General features: G+C 38.8%; 1 protein-coding gene across 2 annotated transcripts in view; it reads left to right on the forward strand.

The window, feature by feature from the left end:
* SLC71A1 (solute carrier family 71 member 1) overlaps positions 1-26564 on the forward strand; it is a 39027-nt gene that overhangs the window by 429 nt on the left and 12034 nt on the right. Inside the window, exons 1-8 of one of the 2 annotated variants that reach the window (XM_077905579.1) lie at positions 318-470; positions 13783-13878; positions 17713-17775; positions 18547-18674; positions 20926-21040; positions 24953-25171; positions 25452-25565; positions 26256-26327. In XM_077905579.1, coding sequence (XP_077761705.1) covers positions 17749-17775; positions 18547-18674; positions 20926-21040; positions 24953-25171; positions 25452-25565; positions 26256-26327 — 675 coding nt within the window. In that variant the 5' untranslated portion in view covers positions 318-470; positions 13783-13878; positions 17713-17748. Of the gene's footprint in view, positions 1-317; positions 471-13782; positions 13879-17712; positions 17776-18546; positions 18675-20925; positions 21041-24952; positions 25172-25451; positions 25566-26255; positions 26328-26564 lie in introns of those variants that run through there. The other variant, XM_077905578.1, reaches the window with a different exon arrangement.

The following is a 26564-nucleotide window of genomic DNA, read 5'->3' on the forward strand; positions in this document are numbered from 1 at the left end:
GGGGCCCGGCCTCCTGGGAAGCCGCTTGCCTCTCCCGCACCTGCCGGCCCCCCGCCGCTACCCCCCGGGCCCCGGGCCCCACGTGCGCCCCCGCGGCGGCCTGCGTCGCGCCCGGCCGCCCCTCGCGCCGCAGCCTCGCCCTCGCCCTCGCCCTCGCCGCGCCGCGCGGGGAGCAGCCCCCGGCCTCCCATATGCTGCCGCCCGGGTGGCCTCTGGCACGGCGCCCCGCGGGGCCCCGAGCGCCGTCGCTCTGCTCTGGCGCCGCGTTCGGTCAGCGCTCGAGCGGCGGCCGGTGCGGGCGACGCGCTCCCGCGGGGGCTTCCCCCCACCTCGCGGGGCCTGAGGCGTCACGGAGGACGCCGGGGCCTAGTGTCCACAGAGCGGTAACCACCTCGTTCATTTTACGATAAAGGATGCTACGTCGAATTACCACGGCCTGAGGATGCGGAGACGCTTTGAAAGGAAGACAGGTAGAGGGCAGGAAAAAATTGTGCTTTTTAGAAACAGTTGTCATCACAATAAACTTTATGCAGTGTGCTGTCGCTAGCCAGCAGGGGACGTAGGGCTTTTAATTGAACATTGAACGCGCCTATACTTTTTTTTTTTATGCTGAAATTTCTCCGTTGCTACACTCTCCCGTCTTTGTTGCATTCCTGGATATCACGTTCTGAAATAGAATGCAAAGGTAGAATACGTATTTCACTTTCCTGAGAAGTGTGCAGAAACGATTCCCTTTAATCCCATATTAGTGTTTATTCCAACATTATGTAGTTGGGAGCCCGGAACGACTGCTAGCGTACTGCTAATTACGTACAGTCATTAGGCCACCACTGAGCATTTCCCCGAATTCATTTGAAATAGATGACAACTTTTTTTTTTTTTTTTTTTTGACATTTCAGAATAGCGTCCCAGTCAATAAACTAAAATTTAGAAAGCTTGGGACATACGAAGCAACTTCAGAATACACTTTTAGCGAACTGTAAATTTAGATATCATAGCTTTGACATGTAGTGAGAAAAACTTTCAAGTCCTTAGATCATTTTGTTGTGCTTTGATTAATTAGCACATTACTTTGATTAATTCAGTTACGAGTAGTCAGGCCCTTTTGATGAAGTTGGTCAGAACCAATATGTGGGGGGAGAAACAGCATGAAAGAATACTGGTTGTCCTTGTTAACCATAGGGACCTGATATTTTAAATTCTACATAAAATCTACAAAATAGAAGCAACTAAAGGATTGCATTTTATAAAAGCAAATGAATTTTAAGATCAGTATTTGCAAAAGATTTAGAATGGAGCTCCGACCAAGAAACACACCTTCCTTTTTCGTGCGGTAAAGTTCAATTTTGTTACCTCTTTGGAGTTTCGTTTGATTCACTTTATAGCAGATGCTTTCATCCACATGCTGTGAGATTTGGAAGAGATTTTTATTATTTATCTTGTTGTTCAAGTTGTGGTGAATTCATTGCTTGCTTTTGGAGACAAAACACAGTTTTTACACCAAGTTTTTAAGAGGGGACATAGAATAAATGAAACCTTTATTGAGAACTGTGGGCTTGTGAGTATTATTATTTATCATCTTTATACACTTGGGTTGCACTTTCCATTCTAAAAGCAGTGGACACCTCTTTAGAATAGAAACTTTGTTTATGCATCTTTGAATCTTATAGGGCCTGAGTTTAAAAGTGTGTTCTTTAAAAAAAAGTATGTGCTAGTGCATTCCTAAATTTTTTGTTGTAATTGTGTTTATTCCTAAATTGTTTAAAAAAAAATATATATATATATGAGATATTTATATTTCTAGCAGTGCCAGGGTAATTTTTTACAGTGTTTGTATTTTAACCTTCTCTAGCTGTAATGAAAAAAAGTGTATTATAGTTGTAGAAATTTTTAAAATGGCACCTGCTTTTCTACCTCTCTCCTTGTAATTGGTCAGACTGCCCTTACGAACATTTTTTAAGAAAGGGAATAAAATTGCCATTTGGCATTGCATTTTGTGTGTGTGTTTAAGTTCCACTGGTGGTGGATTCATTCAGAGTCAGGTGTCTGAGGCTATATCGTCACACTTGACAGTCTCTGATTAGTATTTTGGGTCCTTGGCCAATGATACTGACTTGATCCTTTCCGTTTTCTTTAGTTCATGAAGTTATTTTGCTTCATCTTTCTGCTAATGACATCTTTGTAAGCTGTATTAGCCAAGTTACCAATTGTGAACCCTTCTAAATGAACCTGGTTAATCGTTGTTACTAAATGTTTTTCTTTTCTTGAAATTGTATTTGAATATGCTTGAAACTAATAACACTGCCCATTTGAGTTGTACACAGTTAAGGGAAATCGCATGAAAGGGTGTGATTCTGTATCAGGAGTTTTAAACCTGGGTCTGTACACCCTGAAGTTGTTTGCACAATTTTCTTTGACTATCCATTTTTTGAGAGATTCCCCAAAGAGTCCATAACTCCCAAAAGTTTAAGAATAGTTCTATTGGGGGGGGGGGGGGGAGAACATGCCTACCAACTACAGAATAGTTCCACAGATTAAATTCAGTAAGTGTATATTTAATTGTTTACTGTATACAATTTTACTGATGAAAGTGATTGTAGCATTATTGGTGAATTTGCTTTTTGAAGCATCCTTATGTAGAAAGGCAGGTTTTGGTTACAAATTTTAATGAGTGTGGCATTTTTTTGTATCTCATTCAGTGCAGACCTTTGAAGATGGTTGAGTTAAAAGTGCATTCTGACACTTTAGAATGCTTCCAATTTTGTTAAATTCTTACCAAGGGGGGGGGGGGGGCAGCCCTGGTGGCTCAGCGGTTGAGCGTCTGCCTTTAGCCCAGGGCGTGATCCTGGAGACCTGGGATCAAGTCCCACGTCGGACTCCCTGCATGGAGCCTGCTTCTCTCTCTGCCTGTGTCTCTGCCTCTCTCTCTCTCTCTCTTTTTCTGTGTGTGTCTCTCATGAATAAATAAAATCTTTAAAAAAAATAAAAATAAATTAAAAAAATAAACATTCTTGTTAGAGGCTAAGAGCTAAAGAGTTACATAGATGAGGTATTTATTTGTGTTATCAAAAATAGAACTTTTTTTTTTTAAAGAATTTATTCATTCATGAAAGACACACAGAGAGAGGCAGACACAGGCAGAGGGAAAAGCAGGCTCCCCACAGGGAACCCCACGTGGGACTCGATCCCGGGTCTCCAGGATCACACCCTGAGCTGAAGGCAGACACTCAACTGCTGAGCCACCCAGGTGTCCCAAATATAGAACTTCTTTTTCTTTTAAGATTGATTGATTCATGAGAGACACAGCGAGAGGAGGCAGAGACATAGGCAGAGGGAGAAGTTGGCTCCATGCAGGGAGCCCGACGTGGGACTCGATCCCAGGTCTCCAGGATCATGCCCTGGTCCGAAGGCAGGCGCTAAACCACTGAGCCACCGGGGCTGCCCTAAATATAGAACTTTTAAATGACTTTTTGAAGTTTGCTTATTTTTTATATGATCTTTGTTTTGTTACTACAGTTGAAGGACTGCATCTCTGACAAAGTGAAAAATGTCCAATTCTTTCACAAATAAATTGGTAAAATGACTAAAGATTTGATAGACAGATGGCAAATGTGAGTTGCTTTGTTGGAAGTACCTGAAAAAAAGTAGAATTGGTATTTGCAAAATGAAATATACCCGAAAAAGCAGAGCACCAGATTTTTATTCCTGTATTTTGGATTTTAAGGACATAAGTAGGAGTCAGTAACCCTTTCAAAAGTCTGGACCCAAGCTCTGAGCCTTTGCATCCTTCACCTATAAAGACTGGCAGTGGCAGCCGCAGGACAGCTCTTAGTGCCAAGAGCTGCTAAATAATTTGCCTGTGGCTGTTAGCATATGAGCCGGGAGGAGGGCTGCAGTGCCTTCAAAAAGCAAGTGTCCTTTGAAGTCACTAGCCCCGCCTAGAAACATCAGGATGTCTATATACTGTCTGTGGCAAGTGTGTGGCAGACGGTCCTGTGAGTGACTGACCTCCTTACCTCCATCGTATGGTTCAGCATCTGCTTTAGGTTAGTATGTTTGAGGATAAATTAGTAAGCTTTTTTTTTTTTTTTAAGATTATATACCCAGTTCATCCTAATGTAGTTTGAAGACCTGCCTCCCAATAATCATAGCATCTGCTGGAATTTATGAATAGTTGATCTGTAACCCATGTACAGCTACCAAAGTTTGAAGTTTAAAAAGAATAGCTTTCCCCAGATAGCATTCTGACAGGTATTTATGAATTAAGGTTTTCTATTATTTAAAGCCCAACTTGTCTTTTAGCATTATTTTGACTTTGACAGTTTCAGCCAGGGTATATCAAGATCCCTGAAATGGTTTTGTCTCTTTCAGGGCCAGATGAAGTAGTAGCTTATTTTACATAATGGATCTATTTTATCAATAATGTGTAAACACAATTATGAATTCTACTACATGAAATACTTTTCCTTCTTAGGGAGTCTCTTTGTAAAACAAGGAGTGGTAGGTAATACTTCATTAAGCTGTATAAATTGGGACGCCTGTGTGGTTCGTGGTTAGTGGCTGCCTTGGCTGCCTTTGGCTCAGGGTTTGATCCCAGAGTCCCCACATGGGGTCCCCGCAGGGAGCCTGCTTCTCCCTCTGCCTGTGCCTCTGCCTCTCTCTGTGTCTCTGATGAATACATAAATAGAATCTCTTTTAAAAGCTATATGAATTGAATAATTAGAGTTTACACCAAGTTTAGGCTCCATTCTACACATTGGTGACAGTTTGATTTTTGTATTGATGGTGGTTTTTTGTTTTTTATTTTATTTTACCTTGTTAGTTCAGTTTGTAGTCATTTGAACCATGTAACCCATTAGGTGTTCTTGGGGCTAAGCACTTAATGTAATGATGGCTTAACTTGATTTAAGTTACATCTTTTCCTCCTGAGAATGGAGGGGGATGGGATAGATGGTCATGTTGCTTAATCTTTTTAAAATTTACCACAAAGTGGGGATCCTGGTTGGCTTAGTTGGTGGGGTATGCAACTCTTGATCTTGGGGTTGTAAGGTCAAGCCCCACACTGGGTGTAGAGATGACTTTAAAAAAAATTTACCCCAAGGTAATACAATCTTAAGCTCTAGAGTTTTTTTAAGAGTAAAACTTGATCTCATCATATTTTTGTTGAGTAAGTTTAAGAAGTGTGTTTAATTTCTGTTTAGGACCGATCCAACCAATACATCTTCACTTCTGTGATAATACAAATATTAAATATCTGTCTTTAGAATTGATACATAGCATATTAGTAAAATCTGAGGTCTCACTGCAAATTAAGCCAAAATGGCTTAATTAGTAAAGTAGTGTTGCAACATGTTCACAGTGATTCATACTTCCAGGAAATTGAGGATCGGTTTTGTTTTCTTTTTGCTCTACAAAAGTAATGTATCTTGCTTTGCTTGATTAAAGTCAGAAAATAAGAAAAACACTGAGTTTGTGACAAAGGATATCAGATACTAGCAGTCAAGTCTTGTATTTCTTCTAGTTATACCGTAATGTGTTAGGATCCATGAAAGTGGCTTTGTAGTTACACTATTTTTTTTAATGTTCTTTTATGAAAAGCTACAATTCTTAGATGCCGTAACCAAGCAGCATCTTTGTCTTTTTTGTGTGTAAGACTTTCATATTGTCATATTTCAGCTTTGTTGTGTATGGTTCAGAGAAAATTCAGTGTTTCTTTCTGGAGGCTATAATTTGCCCTCATTTTTGATTGATAACTTAAATTCTAAGTTCAAAATTATTCTCTCTTATACCTTATTTTGGTTCTTTTTTCTTTTTTAATTTTTCCCAACTTTTATTTTGAGAATCTTCAAAACTATAAAAAAGTTGCAAAAAATACCATAATGTGTATTCATTTGCCCATCCCATAGATTCACAATCACAAATTAACTTTTTGCCACATTTTTTCCTTTCTCTCATTTTTTTCTGAATCATTGAGTTAGTTGTAGACATCAAGACACTTTACCCCTTAAACATGGAGAATTTATGACCTGAGAAAAAGGATATTCTCCCCATAACTACAGTAGTATCACCACATTCAGAAAAATGTAACAATATAATACTACTAGCTAATATTTTGGCTATAATAACATTTCTCTAATTGTCCCAATAAACTCCTGTATATTTGTCCTTTTTTTGAATACAGAATTTAATCATTACATTTAGTTGCCATGTCTCTTCAGTGTAAAATAACTTTTTTGCTGTTTTTTAGGATATTGTTTTTTATGATATTTTTAATAGTCTAGGCCAGTTGTTTTAAAGAATGAGCCTCAGTTTAGCTTGCTCTCATTGTTTACTGACATCATAAATTCTGTTTAATAAATGGGATTATAGGGTAGCCCCGGTGGCTCAGCAGTTTAGTGCCACCTTCGGCCCAGGGCGTGATCCTGGAGACCTGGGATTGAGTCCCAGGTCAGGCTCCCCGCATGGAGCCTGCTTCTCCCTCTGCCTGTGTCTCTGCCTCTCTCTCTCTTTCTCTCTCTGTGTCTCTCACGAGTAAATAAATAAAATCTTAAAAAAAAAAAAAGAAGAAGAAATGGGATTATAATGCCCAGTTATAGGTAGAATTACTTCTAGACTTGGCTAACAATCTACATAAGCCCCTGGTTCACACCGATAAGTATACAACATAAGTTATTAAAGTCAACATCCTGCATAATAACTGCTGAATTCATAAATCCATATTGATTGGGCAATTACAGACTCAAAATTTGGGAGCTAGACAAGGCTGTAGGTAATACTTCATCTCTCACTGCTGAGAGAGGTGAAGTGACTAACTTAATTTCGCTAGCAGCTTAGTAACTGCGTGATTAGGGCTCTCAAATCAATCCATGGTCACGAAATACCCCTTATATACCAGGCATTGTGCTACACGTTGAATACAAAAATGAAAAAAAAAAACTGGATCCCTACAATTAAAAGAGTGACAGTCTGTGGCAGTGTATTCAGTATAACCCAACCAGTGCAACCAGCCTAACTCCAGAGTTGGGCTCTGGAGTTGCCTGGATAGACTCCATTCCATCTCTTGTTTGCTGCATTAGACTGTAAAATGGAGATGATAGCGTCCAATTGGAAAGGTTGTTAGGAAGAGTAAATAAGATTTTGAATGTAAACCACTAAAAGTTTTCAGTGGTACTCTTTCATTATGATTTTAATCTAGCGTATCTGTGACCTAAATATGGGCTACAGGGATATGGTAGCCAACAGTGAGATAGTGATTCATAGAGGAGGGTATTAATAGGCGACATTGCTAGATTAATTCATAAATATGCTCTTCTAACCGTGTTTATTTTTTTTTAAAGATTTATTTGAGAGAGAGAGAGCGCGGGCAAGAGAGAGAGAGAGAGAGAGAAGGAGCCAGGGGGAGGGGCAAAGGGAGTGGGAAAGCAGGCTCCTTGATGAGCAGGGAGTCCACCATGGGGCTCAGGACTCTGGAATCATGACCTGGGCAGATGGATGGTGGATGCTTAACCAACTGAGCCACCCAGGCGCCCATTAACAGTATTTAAATACAGTATTTACACTGAATACCTATAGTGATAGAAAGGATTTACAGAGTAATTCATTCAAGTTCCACAAACATTCATTAAGCACGTAAGTGTTATGCATTTACCAGATGCGCCAGATCATAGAATAATAAAGCATAGGGTCTGTCTCAGAGAGCATGAGCTTGAAAAAGGTAAGTTTAGGGTAAATAAAATGAAACAGGTACTTACTTTACTTAGCAAAATACAAATTTGTGGAAGCTATTTTGTGTTACAGACTATAAGAATAAGTAAATAGATTTTAAAAGGCTTGGCCAAAAGCCTAGATGATGAAACCATACTTTGTTACTAATGGAAAGTATGATTTGGAAAATGAGAATTAGATTGGAGGGTAGAAGTGAGATTAAAGGATATCGTCCCTGACTTCTGAGGTTGAAGTTAGAGGTGACTGCCATAAAACCTTCTCTCTATAGGAGAGAAATTACTCAGCTGAATGGAGGACTTTTGGTATGGTAATTATTATGGTTGTAGGTGACATATCTTGGCATTTGGGGTTGGGTATGTAGCAGTTTATGTTCAGATTTGTCTTCTTTTGTACCTCTGAATTCTCTTGAGCATCCTCAAATGCTATCTGTTGATATATATATAATATTATGATCTGAACTCTCTACGCTTGATGCTGTATAAACTACTCACTGGTCAGATATCTGCCGCTACTTGTCTATGAACCTTCCCCTGGTCTTTCTGCCCAGGCCATGACCCTAATATTCTTTGATTGCCCTGGAGTTTTGCTTGTGGATAGAGAGTCCATTAAAACCACTAGCCCTTGTGTCAAAAGTCCTGCCTAGAAGAATTTATAATTTTAAATCAGTAAAATATTTTTAAATTTTGTCAATTTTATTAAGATCTTGTATTACTTTTTTTTTTTTTTTAAGCCCCCAAGTTTGGGGCTTGAACTCAAGATTTGAGCTGAGATCAAGAGTTGGACACTTAACTGACTGAGCCGCCCAGATGCCCCCAAGATCTCGTGCTACTTTTGAATTTATTCAAAACAAAAGAGATAAATATGGATATAATACAGCTCTCAAAATTGCTAGTACTTTAGTACACCCACCTAAACCCCCCACCTAAACCCCCCTCCTTGCTTTAAAAATATGTATGGGGCACCTGGGTGGCTCAGTGGTGGAGTGTTGTGATCCCAGGACCCTGGGATCAAGTCCCACATCAGGCTCCCTGCGTGGAGCCTGCTTCTCCCTCTGCCTGTGTCTGCCTCTCCTTCTGTGTCTCTCATAAATACATGAATAAAAACTTAAAAAAAAATGTTTACAGGGGAGCCTGGATGGCTCAGTTGGTTGAGCATCCAGCTGTTGGTTTCAGGCCCAGGTCGTGATCTCATGGGTTGTGGGATGGAGCCCCAAGTCCAGTTCCCCTTGAGGAGCCTCCCTCAGTGGGAAGTCACCTTGGAGATTCTTTCTTTCTGCCCCTCCCCCCACTTGTGTGCATGCTCATGTGCACGCTCTCTCGCTCACTCCATCTCTAAGATAATTTTTTAAAAGATTTTATTTATTTATTCGTGAGAGACACAGAGAGAGGCAGAGGGAGAAGCAGGCTTCCTGCAGGGAGCCAGTGCAAGATTGGATCCCAGGACCAGGATCATGCTCTGAGTCGAAGAAGGTAAAAGTGCAACCTCTGAGCCACTCAGGCATCCCTAAGATAAATAAATCTTAAAACACACACACACACACACACACACACACACACACACTTTTTCCTCCCAATTTTGGGAAATAATGAGAGAATGGCTCAGAAGGTACAGTATGTCTAATTGCCTTTTTCCATTTTAGTTTTTGTCTCTTTAAAAGTATTTTATTTATTATTCATGAGAGAGACAAAGAGAGAATCAGAAACACAGGCTGAGGGAGAAGCAGGCTCCATGCAGGGAGCCTGACGTGGGACTCGATCCTAGGTCTCCACCCTGGGCCGAAGGCAGCGCTAAACCACTGAGCCACCTGGGCTGTCCCAGTTCTCTTAAATAAGCAAACATTTTGCTAATATTTAAAGTATAAGCACGCATGTTAAAAAAGATTTAGAGAGTTCAGAACAACATAATTTTACATCCCTTAAAATTGCTACTTAATTAACATTGAAGTGAGTTTTTGTTTTTTTTCATAGTTGAAGTTATTCTACATGTATACCTTTATATCTTGCTTTTATTTTTACATTGCCATAAACATTTTCACATATCATTAAGGATGATCCATAAACAGTTTTTGGCTGTATATTATTCTATCTGATTTAAAGGTTGGACATTTAGATTTACATATTTCCTACTATAAGTGATGCTGTCATGAACATCTTTATGGTAGAACTTTTTCTGAATGTTTGTGGTTATTCCCATAGGATAGAATGTTATTAGCTATTTTTAAAATTATTTTTATTATTTTTGTGGTGTCTTAGTGCTTTTGTATTGGTTTTTATGAATGTTTTATGAATGCTTTTTATGAATAGATAGTAATCTATTTCTTCCGTATCTTCCTCAATTTGTTGCCTTCAAGTTCAGTTGTACATGTTTTTCTCAAACCAGTATGCCTAAAATGAATTAATCTTTTGTTTTTTTTCCCTTTCCTCACTGCCTGGTTGACTAAATGAGACACAGAAATCTTTCCATCTTTGATCTTCCCTTAATGTTCTCTGCTACATCTAGTCAGTCACTGAGTCCTTTGAATCATCCTCTTAAGTGTTTTTTTAATTCATTCACTTTCTTCATCCCTACTACTTACTATCTTATCCCAATTACTGTTACTTCCCCCTCCCCACCCCAAGCCTGTCTTCTGGTCTTCCTCCCATCCTTTCAGAGTCTTTGCCACATTGCCGTGTAAGTTATTGTTCCAAAAAGACAATCCTATAATGTGATGTTACTCTCTGGCTTCAGATGTTTCAGGTACCCTGGCATGTGCAAGTAGAGGCCTGCATGTAACTTTTTTTTTAAGATTTTATTTATTTATGAGAGACACAGAGAAGCAGGCTCTATGCAGGGACTCCAGGATCACGCCCTGAGCCAAAGGCAGACTCTTTAACTGCTGAGCCACTCCGGCATCCCTGGCCTGCATGTAATGTAAGAGGCCTATTTCAAGTCGCCTTTTCAGTTTCACCTGTCCTCATCTCGCAGCCTCCTCTTTTACTGCTCTCCTCCTTAGACCTCAGATACTGAAAGAAGCTACAGTGTTTCCTGTCTTCTGGTCTTTGCCTATGCTGTTCCTTTACCTCAGACACTCTTGGCCATCATACCCTCCACTGACATCCTCCTCTTACCACACACACACACACACACACACACACACACAGGACAATCCAACATTTTTCCTACTGGACTTCAAGGTCTCAGGTAATACCCACCTACCTCCCTGAGAAGCCTTCCCTGACAGTCGCCTCAAGTAATTGAGTGTTCTTCACGCCTCAAGTAATTGAGTGTTCTTCACGAAAGCAGCCACTTTTAACACATTGTTTCCTTCCAGTTTTTTGCTCTGTGTGTATGTTTATATACATTGCTATATGATTATTATCTCTTTGCAGTATTTCCCAAATAGTTTTATAAGGAACTCAAATGGCCTTGAGATACCGTCTCTTATATGAAAGAAGGATTCCATCAATTTGGAACTCATACTGTGTCTTCTTGGGAATTCATAATGTAAATTAGTATGTTAAATGTCCAGAGAAGTTCTACTAGACATTTCACTGAGTGCTGAGTATATGCCGCAGTGAACAAAACCAGTTTGGACCTTACTAACTCTTACGGATTTGTTTGACCTTATCTTAATTAAATTAACTATACCTGCTCTATTTGGTACTGGACATCACCCCTTCCTTCCTAAAACTGATCCTTTGTCATCTGTAACACTGTGTCCTCTTAAGTGTCCTGATAGTTCTCTGATTCATTTCTTCGTTATTTTCTTCCTGGTTCATTTTCCTCAGCCTACTACTTAAATATTGATGTTTCTTGGAGTCCGGTCTTAGCACACTGCTCTTTTCCCATTTCCTCTTCTCCCTATAATTTCACCCATTCCGGTGGTTTCAGACATCATCATGCTGACTCATTGCTATTAGTCAACTCACTATTGCTTTAGTCAGTCCTCAGAAAACAATAGAAATGTCTCAAGTACAAGGGGCAGTGTCTTAGGACCTAAAAAACCTCAGCTCAGTCTCTTGGGGGAAAAAAGAACTGTGACACTACGAGGTTCCACTACGACAACCAAGCTAAAAACTTGGAAGTCATTCTTCACTCTCCCTCCAAGATTTATCAAGTGCTGCCACTTTCACATCCAATATACTTATATCCATCCCCTTCCTTCCTCTGTTTCATACCATTATCATCACTTGTTGGATTGATTGAAATAGCCTTCTTTTAGATGCAGTTTGCTCCTTGGTTTCAGATTTTAGGAAATCATCATGGTGTACTGAAAAATGCAGGTCCAATCACACCATTCACTTGCATGAAACCCTTCAGTGCTTCATTGTCTCTCTAGAGTAATGATGAGAAACTTCTTAACAAAGTTTAGAGGCTACCTCCTTTCTTCCTTCCTTTTTTTTACTCCATGATTATTACTTTGTTCTCCATCAGCCTTAAACTGTCATGACACTTCTCTATGTCATTACGGTTTTCTCTGGTGAGATTGTCCACACTACTTCCTTTTCTTGCAATACCCTTTCCTTGCCTCCTTACTTGCATGTATCTTTATTGCATTTGCACAGAAGCAGATAGTGTATTGAGGTTTCTTCCTCTCTAGACTCTGAATTTCTTGAGATCAGAAGTGTCTTTTACTGGTTTCTGTAGTCCCGCATCCCTGGTATTTAGTAGGTACCCTGTAAATGTTTGAATGAATGAGATCTTGAACAAATTCATTCCCAGCCGTAGTCCTTCACCTCTTGTGTGGCCCACTCTCTACTCCACCTCTGTTGTCTTAGGTTCTGAAGGTTGGGAGAGTTTTCCATTTTTTAAAAATAATGATGGGGGACACCCATCAGTGGTTCAGCGGTTAAGCATCTGCCTTCGGCTCAGGACGTGATCCCGGAATTTTGGGGATCAAGTTCCGCATCAGGCTTCCTGTATGGAGCTTGCTTCTCCCTCTGCCTGTGTCTCTGCCTCTCTCACTGTGTCTCTCATGAATAAATAAATAAAATCTTTAAAAAAAAGAATATCAATGCCTTAATGAACTCACAGACTTCTTAAGAAAATAAAATAAAATGATGCATTATGACAATATTAAAAATGATGTGGCATCATTTTAGTGTATAGAGAAACCCAAACACCTAATGGTTTCCACATAAGACTATTGGATATGCTTTATATTTTATGTATGATGTTATAATATGTACTGATTAAATTTGTCTTTTTATTATAGAAACTTATTGGAGACTTAATGTTTATAGGCCATTTGCTTTTCCATCAATTTAATCTTGCCCTTAGAATATGAAATTCAACAACTGAAGTAATTCTGAAAACATCGCTAGTGACAGTATAAACTTAATTTTGTGTTTTTCTTTCTTGTGTATATCAAATCCCAGATCTCTAATGTACTCCTTTGGAGACTGTTCTGCTTTTGAGCCATGTTAATTTCTGCTATGATTCTTGCCACAAGCTTCATCTATATTTTGGGGTTAGTGCAGTATACTTACTGCCTCCTGACTGTTAACTTTCCTCAATTTTGCCCCCTTCTCATCCATCCGCTACACCTTTGCCAGAATGGTCTTTCTTAAAACTTTCATCTGATTACTTGAATCTTACTTAACATCTTTTAGTGGCTCCCCATCACCTTCAGAATTAAATATACACTCCTCAACATGGAAGTGTCCCTGTGTCTGTGTGCCTCTTGCTCATCTCTGGAACTCCCGGTGTGCAGCCCATGTTCTGGTTTTACTAAACTACAAGAGGCCTAAAACACCTGCTCTCAAGCCTCACAGCCTTTGTGCAGCCTTGACCTCTCTTGTTTGCTTTCCCACTCCCCCACCCTTGTCTGACTCCTTTTCATCCTTTTAACCTTCCTCCTGAAAGTCTGATACTCCCATCTCTACCGTGGACTCTGTGTAACACCACTGCACACCATGCTTATGTGATGTATTTACCTTGAGGCCAGGGACAGCAAGTGTTCAGCTGTTTGACATAGTGCCATTATGTATATGGTATCAATAAATAAATATTAACTTGCTATAATTGTTAGTAATTCTGGAATACACTATTAACGTTCTTAAAAATCTGTTTTTATAGCCTCAAGGAATAGGTTCTCCTAGTGTCTACCATGCGGTTATCGTCATCTTTTTGGAGTTTTTTGCTTGGGGATTATTGACAGCCCCCACCTTGGTGGTAAGTAATCTTTTCACTTATTTATTATGGTCTTAATCTCTTTTTGTTCAATTTCTGGGAAGGGGAAAGATGGTCCTTTTCCCTTTCCCTGGTTAATTCTTGCAGAAAATATTGTCAGCTCTTGAGTACTATATTTTATTTTATTTATTTATTTATTTTTAAAGATTTTATTTATTCATGAAAGAGAGAGAGAGAGAGAGAGAGAGAGAGGCAGAGACACAGGCAGAGGGAGAAGCAGGCTCCATGCAGAGAGCCTGATGTGGGACTTGATCCCGGGACTCCAGGATCACGCCCTGGGCCGAAGGCGGCGCTAAACCGCTGAGCCACCCGGGCTGCCCAAAAGCTGTGTTTTATATGGAGGCCCTACCCAGGGGAGGATGGTGAAGTCTCCACCAACAAGGGAATTTACATTAACAACGAGGAAGAATTTTATGCTGCCAAGTATTTTTTTAAGGACTGAAGTCTAATATTTTGAGAGACTATATGTTTGATTCATAGTGGATATTCAATCAGTGATGATTGATTAACATATTAGATAAAGAAAATTAATAATAGATTTAAGGCTCTATAATGCTTAAGAAGTGGCTTAACTTTTTTGACTTACGGTTTTGGAAAAACTAGGCCATATGGTTCTGGCTGCTTAGATGCAGTCTTATGTTATGGAGCAAGACCTTAGACTCATTCTCCAGCATCTCTTCCATGTAAATAAATGGCTTAGCAGCCTTTGCTACAGAGATAGTCCTGAGGCATTTCATATTTTAAGGACTTTATACTCTCAAAGGTTTTAAAGCTCCATAAATTTTAAGACCTATAAAATTTCTTGGAAAATGTTACATCTTTTCCTTTTTTTTTTTTTTGTTACATCTTTTCCTATTCAGCTCTAAAGTCTAGTGCTAAAAGGATTCTCACAGATCAAAAATCTTTACATTTGTATTGATATATTTGTCTCTGTGTTAAATTTTTATAAAAAAATCAAACAGATGGGGATCCCTGGGTGGTGCAGCGGTTTAGCGCCTGCCTTTGGCCCAGGGCACGATCCTGGAGACCCAGGATCGAATCCTACGTCGGGCTCCCGGTGCATGGAGCCTGCTTCTGTCTCTGCCTCTCTCTCTCTCTCTCTGTGTGTGACTATCATAAATAAATAAAAATTAAAAAAAAAATTTTTAAAAATCAAACAGATGATTGTTTATCTTAACTATACTCCTTTTGGGGGTTGTGAAGTTTTTTATTTTTTAACATTAGCTAGATTGCATAATGGTTTTGTTCTATTTTCACAATGAAAGCAGTATTATCAGATAATTATGAGTATTTACTTAATGAAGGCACCAATGAAGTTAAGGATTTATTAAATCAAGGTATAGTGGATATAGTGCCTGTCCTTAATTGAAATATAATTGAAAGGAAATATATATTAAATACATGAAAAACTGAAAAAATACTAGCTAAGTAGCTCAGTATATGATAAAAGAAATTTCACAAACCCTATGTGACTGTCCAAGTGCTATAATCTCTTCCTATAGGCCCTTACAAGAAATAATTGATTGCTTTGGACAGGAAAGTTTGGTGATAGTGAAACAACTTGGAAGGTTTGGAGGTTGGCTAGAGAGAGAAGATAAGGAGATCAAACATTCAAAATGGAGAGATGTCCTGTATAAAAGTGTGACTATCGGAAAGCATGGGGATATTTAAAACAGTGAAGAGACCAGATTGTTGGAATGTAAGGTAGCTTTGCAAAGTGAATCATTAGCAGTAAGAACTAGCAATTTCTAAAACTTTTTTAACACATTTTTTTTTTTGTTCCTAAAAAGATTTGGCCCTTAGTAATTATTGGAAGAAGACTGGATTTGATTTGTTGCAAAAGGTTTTGAGATGCTACTTTAAGGAGTTTAAACTTTCCTTTAATCTTTTCCTTTAAGTGGAAGAACTGGGAAACTATGGCCAGAGTAAATCCTGTTAGTAGCCTGTTTTTCATAATATAAAATCCTGTTAGTAGACTGTTTTTCATAAATAATGTTTTATTTGGGACACAGCCATGGCCATTCATTTACATATGGTCTTTGGCTGTTTTTGTTGAATTGAATACTTGTGACAGAGACTGTATAGCCTACAAAGCTATAAAAAGATATTTGCTGTTTGGTTCTTTACAGAAAGTTTGCAGATCCCTTCTTTAGATCCATGGCCTTTATTTAAGTAATAACAGTGTTTCTCAGCCTCAGCACTGTTGACAGTTTGGGCCAGATGATTATTTGTTGTGAGGGGCTGACCTATTTATAGGTTATTTAGCAGCATCCCTGATCTTCCTATGAGAGGTAGCTCCCCCTACGCACACACCAAGTTTTGACAATAAAAAATGTATTCAGACGGGCAGCCCTGGTGGCGCAGAGGTTTAGCGCCGCCTGCAGCCCAGGGCATGATCCTGGAGACCCTGGATGGAGTCCCACGTCAGGCTCTCTGCATGGAGCCTGCTTCTCCCTCTGCCTGTGTCTCTGCCTCTCTCTGTCTCTGTCTCTGTCTCTATGAATAAATAAATAAAATCTTTTAAAAAAATGTATTCAGACCTTCAGTTGAGAATTACATAGTGTATATCATATAAAGAAACAAAATAAATGAACATCATGAATGTTTTATTTTTCCCATGTTAATGATTTTCTGTGACTAAACATTTCATTTCTAATTTTCTTTATTTTTACATGTGAGTTAATTTTTGTTAAATTTCTAGTTTTGGGCAGAAGAAGAGTAATGGAAAAAAAGGGAGCACTGTAATCCTAAAGGTTTTTCTTACAAGATGTCAGAAACTACACTCAGCATAGTTTTTCTTCCTAAAGAGATATCCCAACTTTCTTATTCCCCATATTGCCATTGTCTCTTGTTTTTATTGAGAAACGGCATAGTAGAACGGAGGAAGGTAGTGGCTTTTAAGTCAAGTAAGAACTCAGTTACCTCATCTGTAGAGTGGTATTTTATCTAACCCATAATGTTGTTAGAATGAAATAAAAGTATATATAAAGCCTTTGACACATAGGCTGCTTCTTATTTTTTCAGTAACTTTTCCTTCCCATTTGCTTTTCATTCAACTAGTGGCTTCCCTGTAATTCACTTGCTGCCATTGAACAAATTGGTGCCATGTGGTTTGAGACCAGGTCTTAAAAGAACTTGTTAACACATTTTCTAGAAAGATTCACTTTGTGAGAATTAAAATTTCCCTAGTCTCCCAGTCTCCTATCTTAGATAAAATACACTTGTCTGTAAAGGATCTAGTCATCAGGTACATGTGGCAAACAGTGAAGATGCCTCATAGTAATTAAAAACATGGACTTTCAAGCCCAACTTTCTGTGTTCAATTTCATTTTTGCTACATACTAACTATGTAATAATGTACAAGACATTTTATTCATGAGAAACACAGAGAGAGAGAGGCAGAGACACAGGCAGAAGGAGAAGCAGGCTCTCCACAGGGAGCCCGATATGGGACTCCATCCTGGGACTCCAGGATCATGCACTGACCTGAAGTCAGACGTGCTCAACCACTGAGCCACCAGATGTCCCATGCACAAGACTTTTAATCTCTGTCTATAAGAGCATTCTTATAGGGTCATTCAGAGGAATAAAAGGAAATAATATCTGTAAAGTGCCCAATTTAGTGCCTTGTGACATCATAAATGCCAAGTAAATGTTTGGTATTATTAGTATTTACTCATTTGCATAGCATCATACAAATCTGAAAAGTTATAGGAGATAAAATCATATGAAGGGATGTTTTAAAATGTAAATATATGAATTTTATTGAGACTAAAATGTGGTATGAGATTTTTAGTTATTTATTTATTTTTTTAGGTATTACATGAAACTTTTCCTAAGCATACATTTCTGATGAATGGCTTGATTCAAGGCGTAAAGGTAGGATTGGCGATATATATGCACACGTACACACACACATACACTTTCATATGTATAATTCTGCTGGTATATTAATTAATGGAACATTTCACTGTTAATTTTTTACAATCTGGATATATCTTGAGGGATTACTCAAAACTTTTAAAATGAACTAGGGTTTCAATATGATTTTTTTTATTAAAAAAGTTATTTACCCGTATTCGTTGGTCATCTAAATATAGTTTGACTCAAATATAGCCAACAATGTATAATGTTAAACCACATCATAACAGATTTCCCCCCTGATTATGTCTTGGCGTTTTTATTTCGGAGATTGAATACTTTTATCAACTAACAATAAAAATATAGATTGAGAGAAAAGAACTATTTTTAAAAAAATACATAGATATAAAACTATATGGTAAAGTCTTGATTATTCTACATACTCTTTACTCTTGATTCCGTTTAACCAACAAGGTTTATAAATAGGTAATTAGCCTGTGGATATAAAAACAGATCATTAACATGCATCTTTCTAGCATTGCTAATGTAGAATTATTGTGATTGAGAATTCATTAGAGCATTCATATGAACATGCAGCCAGAGCCTTGCAGGTGATTCTAGACAATCTTGAGAAAGCTTTAAATTATATATATAGACAAAGGAGTTATCTAGTTTGACGATATTATACTTATGTTAGAAATAAACTTTTAAAAAATTATTCTATGATAGTGATTTCTTTTCGGCTCATTGGTATTGATTGTATACATTTTTTTCATTTACTTTTTTTAGGGTTTGTTGTCATTCCTCAGTGCCCCACTTATTGGTGCTCTTTCTGATGTTTGGGGCCGGAAGTCCTTCTTGCTGCTAACAGTATTTTTCACATGTGCCCCAATTCCTTTAATGAAGATCAGCCCATGGTAAGTGCATAATTAGATCATAACAAATAACGTTCTGTTCATTGTTTTCTGAATATTCCTTTATTTCTATCACCTTTTTACCATCTTACCTATGTAGGTTTTAACTTTATTCTTCCAATATAATTTGACACAGATAAGAGGGCCCTTAAAAATATAGTGGCTGTGGGATCCTGGGGTGGCTCAGCGGTTTAGCGCCTGCCTTTGGCCCAGGGCATGATCCTGGAGACCCGGGATCGAGTCCCACATCAGGCTCCCGGCATGGAGCCTGCTTCTCCCTCTGCCTGTGTCTCTGCCTCTCTTTCTCTCTCTCTCTTTCATGAATGAATAAATTAAAAAAATATATAGTGGCTGAATAATAGTTCATAATGATTTTACAACTGGATGATACTATAGGAAATGTGTAGACTATTGGCTAACCTGCTTTTGGATTTCACAGCCCCAAATAATAGTTGCTTAACATCAAGGAAACTTATTTCTCTGTATAAAAGAAGTCAGGAATTGAGCAATCCAGAGCTGGTTTGGCAGTTCTGGGGAACCAGACCTTTTCTATCTTTGTTCCCTGCCATCCTTTACTAGTACCTCACAGTCCAACAAGGCTGCCTGAGCTCCAGCTTGCGTCACACTTCAGGCAGCAAGGTGGAAGGAGTGGCCAAGAAGAACACACCACCTTCCTATAAAGAAACTACATAATTCCCACCCAACCTCTGCTTACATCTGTTTGGTCACATTCCAGACACATGCTTCTTCTTGTTCCAAGATGCTGGGCTCATGGCCACCCTAATTAAAATTAGGATTCTTTCACTGAGGAGCAAGGGAGGGAAAGCTCACAATGAGAATGATTTTTTTTTTTAAATTTATTTATTTATGATAGTCACAGAGAGAGAGAGAGAGGGGCAGAGACACAGGCAGAGGGAGAAGCAGGCTCCATGCACCGGGAGCCCGACGTGGGATTCGATCCCGGGTCTCCGGGATTGCGCCCTGGGCCAAAGGCAGGCGCCAAACCACTGCGCCACCCAGGGATCCCACAATGAGAATGATTTGTAAAGAAGTTGTAGCTTTATTAATTCTCCTAATGTTCTACTCTACTGAGTGTTAATGTTTGATAATTCTGCATCCTAGATGGGCTGTATTTCCGTGGTTATCTAGAAGGGCTAAAGGTATATAAGAGGCAGGATCTTCCTCTTATAGGTTAGTTAGATACAATTCTGAAGGCCAAACCCTTGATTAATGCTAATCACCCAAATGAAATCTTACCAGAGGAGTCTACGTGATAAACAAAAAATTTTCTGTGGAATGCAGTGTGTTAGGAAAAATTTAGTGAGCAATAAAGCCCTAGTGCGATATTTTGAAAGTTCATTATGATTACATATGAGTTTTTAAACTAAACATTTGGGACGCCTGGGTGGTTCAGTGGTTGAGCGTCTGCCTTCGGCTCAGGGCGTGATCCTGGGGTCCTGGGATCGTGTCCCCCATCGGGCTTCCTGTGGGGAACCTGCTTCTCCCTCTGCGTCTGTCTCTGCCTCTCTGTGTCTCTCATGAATAAATAAATAAAATGTTAAAAACAAAACTAAACTAAACATTCAACATTACAATAGAAATTTCTTATTCCTGGCCAGTTATTTTGAAATCATACATGCCAAAATGAAGTTTGCTTTTTAAAATAGCTTTTGTTCACTCCGGACAGTAATTATCTATTCTCCGTTTCATTTATGAGTACTGCTTGCCACACAGGTTCCTTCTGTGTGAAGACTGAGTTGTTTGTTTTGCCAACATTTGAAAAGCTAAATATAGCTTATGGAAAAGTATCTAGTTTCTATATAGAGGCATAAAATAAATATAGAGTAACTCTCCATTTCACCCACTGAATTGTGTGTTTTGTGTAGTGGTGTGGTGGGAAATGCTAATGGATCAATTATAATAGACTTTAGTTTGTTGTTTGTTGCTGTTTTTAGTAGAAACAATAACAACGCCATTTAACCAGCTTGACAGTTGGGTAAAATATTGACCTGGATATATTATCTAATTTTAAGTATTCCCGCATGGTAGCTGAATTGCTTTTGAAGTGAAACTTCTTATACTGTATTTTCATATTATCTTTGGCTTATGATTTATAGAAGAATTAATCCATGTACTGTGTTAGTAAATCACTGATTGAAATTAGCTATTCTTACTCGAACTCACTTATAGAAATAAAGGAAGGTTAATGTAATGGTAATTGTTCTGTTTCTTGTCAATTGTCTTTCCATCTTAGGTGGTACTTTGCTGTTATCTCGGTTTCTGGGGTTTTTGCCGTGACTTTCTCCGTGGTATTTGCATATGTAGCAGATATAACCCAAGAACATGAAAGAAGTATGGCTTATGGACTGGTATGTATGTTTATTCCTATTCTTTGTATATGTGGGAAAATAGTGTGTTTTTTAATTATTTCGTATTACAAGGAGTAAACTCTTTTTTTCGCAAAACATATATTTCATAATAAAGCCATCCATTCCATTAATGGATGACTTACATTAAAAGTTTTCTTCAGGGCAGCCCGGGTGGCTCAGCAGTTTAGCACCTGTGTTCAGTCCAGGGCACAGTCCTGGAGGCCTGGGTTCGAGTCCCACGTTGGGCTCCCTGCATGGAGCCTGCTTCTCCCTCTGCCTGTGTCTCTGCCCCTCTGTCTCTGTGTTTCTCATGAATAAATAAATAAAATCTTAAAAGAAAAAAAAAGGTTTTTTCGGTACAAAGCCATGTAACTATCAAAAGGTTTGATACTTTCCTTCAGTATTAGTCTTATATGTCAGATTTAAAGTTATAGAATATTTTTACCTTTTAGAAGTTTTTTGGAAGATTACTAAATATAAGGAATTATTTAATATCAGAAGTTTAAATATTACTAATAATTAACAGCTACTCTAAAACGCAATAGGCTAATATCTAGGTCAGGGATCAGCAAAATGTTTCTGTAGCTTCGTGGGCCACATGTAGTCTCATATTCTGGTTTTGTGTGTGTGTATCTCTTTAAAGTGTAAGGTCCATTCTTAGCTGGATTTGACCCAGAGGTGGCAGTTTGCCAGCTTCTGAATATTGTTTTGTGAATTTAAGTATTCCCAATAGGTAGTATAATCTGTTGTCTATTAAATCTAGGAATAAAATAGCTAACACAGGCGTGATAGTATACAGACCATTATTAGATAGCCAGAAGTAGGACAGTGATGCATGTCTCAAATATGGGACAAGAATCTTTTGATAAATAAGAGCTGAATATTGTGTCAGGCTGAATCTTAGTTTAAGAGACTGTCTTCTTTGAGCAGCCCCGGTGGCACAGCAATTTAGCACCACCTGCAGCCTGGGGTGTGATCCTGGAGACCCGGGATTGAGTCCCACATCCGGCTCCCTGCTTGGAGCCTGCTTCTCCCTCTGCCTGTGTCTCTGCCAATAAATAAATAAAGCTTGGAGCCTGCTTCTCCCTCTGCCTGTGTCTCTGCCAATAAATAAACAAATGAATGAATGAATGAATGAATGAATGAATGAATGAATAAATGAATAAATAAATGAATAAATAAATAAGTAAGTAAGTAAGTCTTCTTTGACTCAAAGGACACAGAGAATCCTGGAATTAGGAACTTTGAGAGGAAATACCTATTGTGAGAAACTTATGAAAAGAACTAATGATTTCAGTTGTAAACTTAGAACAGTAAAAAGTACAAAGTTGATGATGGCCAGGAATTTTTTTAACAGCTTTATTGAGATATAATTTACATACTGTAAAAATCCATTTTATATGTATAGCTCAATGAATTTTAGTAAATATATACAGTTATACAACCATGACCACAATCCAGGTTGTTTTTGTTAAAGTATTTTGTCATAGAAATTAACAACTTTCAATCTGGAGGCTTTATATATTAAAGACATATTTTAGCCAATGAAAAGTAATTCTTCTCGACATAATACAGATGCAACTATGCACAGGGGAGAAAGTGCTCTCTGTGATCCTCTTCTGTCTAACCAGAAAAAAAGGCCACTGGATGGGGAGAATGGAGAAGGGGAAGGACACAGAACACCTGCTTCTAATTGGACCTTTCTTTGCTCACTACCTTGAACACATGATCTCTGTGACTCAGATACCACAGTGACCAACCCTTGCAGCAAGAACCATTGCTCCTTTGCCTACTTAGGTTCCAGAGCCCTGCTCATACCCAGGTTTTTCTGAGACCACAGCCCTCTGCATTTAATTTGCTAAAGCTGCCGGGAGTGCCTGGGTGGCTCAATTGGTTAAACATGCAACTCTTGGTTTCAGCGCAGGTCATGATCTCACGGTCATGGTATCGAGCCCTGTTGGGACTCCACACACAGTGTGGAATCTGCTTGAGATTCTCTCTCCCCAGCTCCCTCTTCCCACTTGCACATGCTCTTTCTCTCTCTCTTTAAAATAAATAAATAGGGATCCCTGGGTGGCGCAGCGGTTTGGCGCCTGCCTTTGGCCCAGGGCGCGATCCTGGAGACCCGGAATCAAATCCCACGTTGGGCTCCCGGTGCATGGGGCCTGCTTCTCCCTCTGCCTGTGTCTCTGCCTTTCTCTCTCTCTCTGTGTGACTATCATAAATAAATAAATAAAAATTAAAAAAAAAAAAAAAAGAGAAAAAAATAATAAATAAAGATAAATAAAAATCTTTAGTTTCCTAGAACTGCCCTAATAAAATACCACCACAATCCAATTTTAGAGCATTTCCATCAGCCCAAAGCCATCTGCCATCCATCCCCACTTCACCTCTCATCTCAGGCAACCAACCACCAATGTACTCTCTATCTTTGTAATTTTGCCATTAAAAAAAAAAAGATATTTATTTATTTATTTTAAATTTTTATTTATTTATTTATGATAGTCCAAGAGAGAGAGAGAGAGAGGCAGAGACATAGGCAGAGGGAGAAGCAGGCTCCATGCACCGGGAGCCCGATGTGGGATTCGATCCCGGGTCTCCAGGATTGCGCCCTGGGCCAAAGGCAGGCGCCAAACCGCTGCGCCACCCAGGGATCCCAAGATACTTATTTATAGAGCATGTGAGTGGGGGCAGAGGGGTGGGAGGCAAAGAGAGAATCTCAAGCCGACTCCACAGTGAACTGGAGCCCCATGTGGGGCTCAATCTCACAACTCTGAAATCATGACCTGACCTGAAACCAAGAGTCAGAGGTATTTAACCAACTAACCACCCAGGCGCCTCTGTAGTTTTGCTTTTAAGAGAAATTTCACATAAATTAAGTAATACATGTAGTCTTTTGTATCTAATTTAACATCTTTTATTTATACTGATACACATTTATCAGTAGTTCCTTTTGATGTCATATTCCATTGTATAGAATGTACTCTTTCTGTTCATCCATTCACCATCTGATGAACAAAAAGAGTACATTTGGGTCAATAACTAGATGTTTAAAGTTACAACAGTGTTACATACTTGTGAAATAATTGACCTTTGAAAATTGAATTGCTTCTTTTGAGCAGTTATTAATAAACAGCTAAAAATAAGCACTGCTTTGACGTTAACTCCTCCATCCAAAAGTCAAAAATGACATAGAAACAATAAAAAGCACAGAGTGGGGAGCAGAACCACATGCACTACATTAATTTCTATTATCCTCCACAGAGCATGGTCTCTGTCAGGTGTTACTTGCTGTCACTTCTGATTTTCAGGCCATTTTGTCTAATAGACCAGACATGTCTAGGATTAAGTTACTCTTCACCTGTGCCCTCTTCAATCTGCATCTTCACCAGAGATGTGGACTTCGTAGAGTTTTGGAGAGACCTGGTTAGCAATGTATTCAAAAGCGGAGGATCTGTGATCTCATCCTTCTTCACTGTGCCTCCTAAAGAGATTACCTAGTTCAGTTTTGTGCTAGCACTTAACTCTCTTACTGATGAGAAAATAATCTCCAAGTCTTTAAGCTTGACCATCCATAATATGCATCAAGGTAAACATTTACTTCATTTTAATTTTAATATTGGGGAAAAATCACAGTGACAGTAAATTTCTCTAGAACATTGTTCTTTAGGCTTCTTTCAGGCCATTACATTGTGTTTTGTTTTGGTTTGGTTTGGTTTGGTTTTTTGTTTTTTTTAAATTTAAGAATCTAATTTTCTCTTCCTGCAAAAGAAGAGAATATAAGAAAAATGGCACAGGTGGGATTCTGGAAAAGGGGCATGCAGCAGTATTGGCATAAATCTGAGTTCTGTGGTGCTGAAGTAGTCAGGGTGTCCTGACTAAGGTCTTCCTGTCGTCTTGGACTCGTTGCAGGTTTCAGCAACATTTGCTGCAAGTTTGGTAACCAGCCCTGCGATCGGAGCTTACCTTGGACGAGTGTACGGGGACAGCTTAGTGGTGGTCCTGGCCACGGCCATCGCGTTGCTGGACATTTGTTTTATCCTTGTTGCTGTGCCAGAGTCATTGCCTGAGAAGATGCGCCCAGCATCATGGGGAGCACCCATTTCCTGGGAACAGGCTGACCCCTTTGCGGTAAAAATTTTATGCTTTTTCCTTCTCTTCGGCAAAAAAGTGAATGTATGGTTCAGTGCAATATTAATATTTTGCCGTGGATGTTTCTTTGGAGAAAACAGCTTGACAGATTTTTAAAAATATCTTGAAATACTTCTCTGAGTAGTTTGGGGAGGATGAAAGACATTAAAAAAGACAACTAAGTGTCTGTATGTACACTGCCAGAAGATAACACTGCATATTTTAAGAGCAGTTCAGTGTTTGGATATAAAACCTTATATCAGTCTTTTTCTTATTCTAGTCCTTAAAGAAAGTGGGCCAAGATTCCATAGTGCTGCTAATCTGCATTACGGTGTTTCTCTCCTACCTACCGGAGGCAGGCCAATATTCCAGCTTCTTTTTATACCTCAGACAGGTAAAATTCTATTTTACCAAGATGGACTTTTCTTCTATTGTTTAGTGCCTTAATAACAAAAATCTTTAATCTTGAGAGAGCATAATAGGGAGTTTTTAAATGCTATTTTGTAAACAATGGCTCACTAGGGTTAACTTCCTGTGTAGAGGGGTTGATGTTCCTCACGCGTATCTGTTAAGACTTTGGCTTATGCAGAAAGATGCAGTTACCCTGTCAAGGTATGTGGCTTTAGTTTATGTATTGCTTCTGACGTGATAGGATGTTGTAATCCATCCACCTACTCCAGGCCCTTTGTGATGTAGAGCATGTTCCTTTTTTCTCCTTGACATTAATCTTACCAAGCAGGAGCAAGCCTTTATCATTACCTGTAAAAAGCATGAATCGGCAATATTATTTACACAATGATTGAGTGCTTGATATCTGTCTCCAATTTATTAAATCTAGGTCTAAATTAAGGGACTTAGATTTGCCTAATCTAAATTAGATAGCTATTATTTTTAGATGTTAACAGGTGTTATAATTGTGGTTCTCAGTGAAAGCCAGATTCTTCCTCTGAAGAATTTTTGGTTATAAAGTAGTTGTATTTTGTTTTTCTGGCCCATTTAGTGTTAACATACAAGTAGTTGCATTGGTATGGTATTTATTGTACTTTTGTATTTATTAGTGTTGCTTTTTCTGGAAACCTTCTAGATAATGAAGTTTTCACCAGAAAGTGTTGCAGCATTTATAGCAGTCCTTGGCATTCTTTCCATTATCGCACAGGTAAGTCTCTTTTTAGTTAGAGTGATGAGATAGGTCTCTGCTCCTGGTTGACTATTCAGGTGGGGCCTCAAATGATACCTAAGTGACATTTTCTTGGTGGAGTCACCAGTGTCAGGAAGCTGAGGTGTGTAGGTCTAGAAACTCAGTAGTTTTTTTAAGTGTCATTAGTCTTGATTAGATTTGGGGGACCAGCACCTATCAACCACTGTGTAATGTGTAAACCAGAAGGATGGTTTA

This window comes from Canis aureus, chromosome 8 (genome assembly GCF_053574225.1).
Source record: "Canis aureus isolate CA01 chromosome 8, VMU_Caureus_v.1.0, whole genome shotgun sequence".
NCBI lineage: Eukaryota > Metazoa > Chordata > Mammalia > Carnivora > Canidae > Canis > Canis aureus.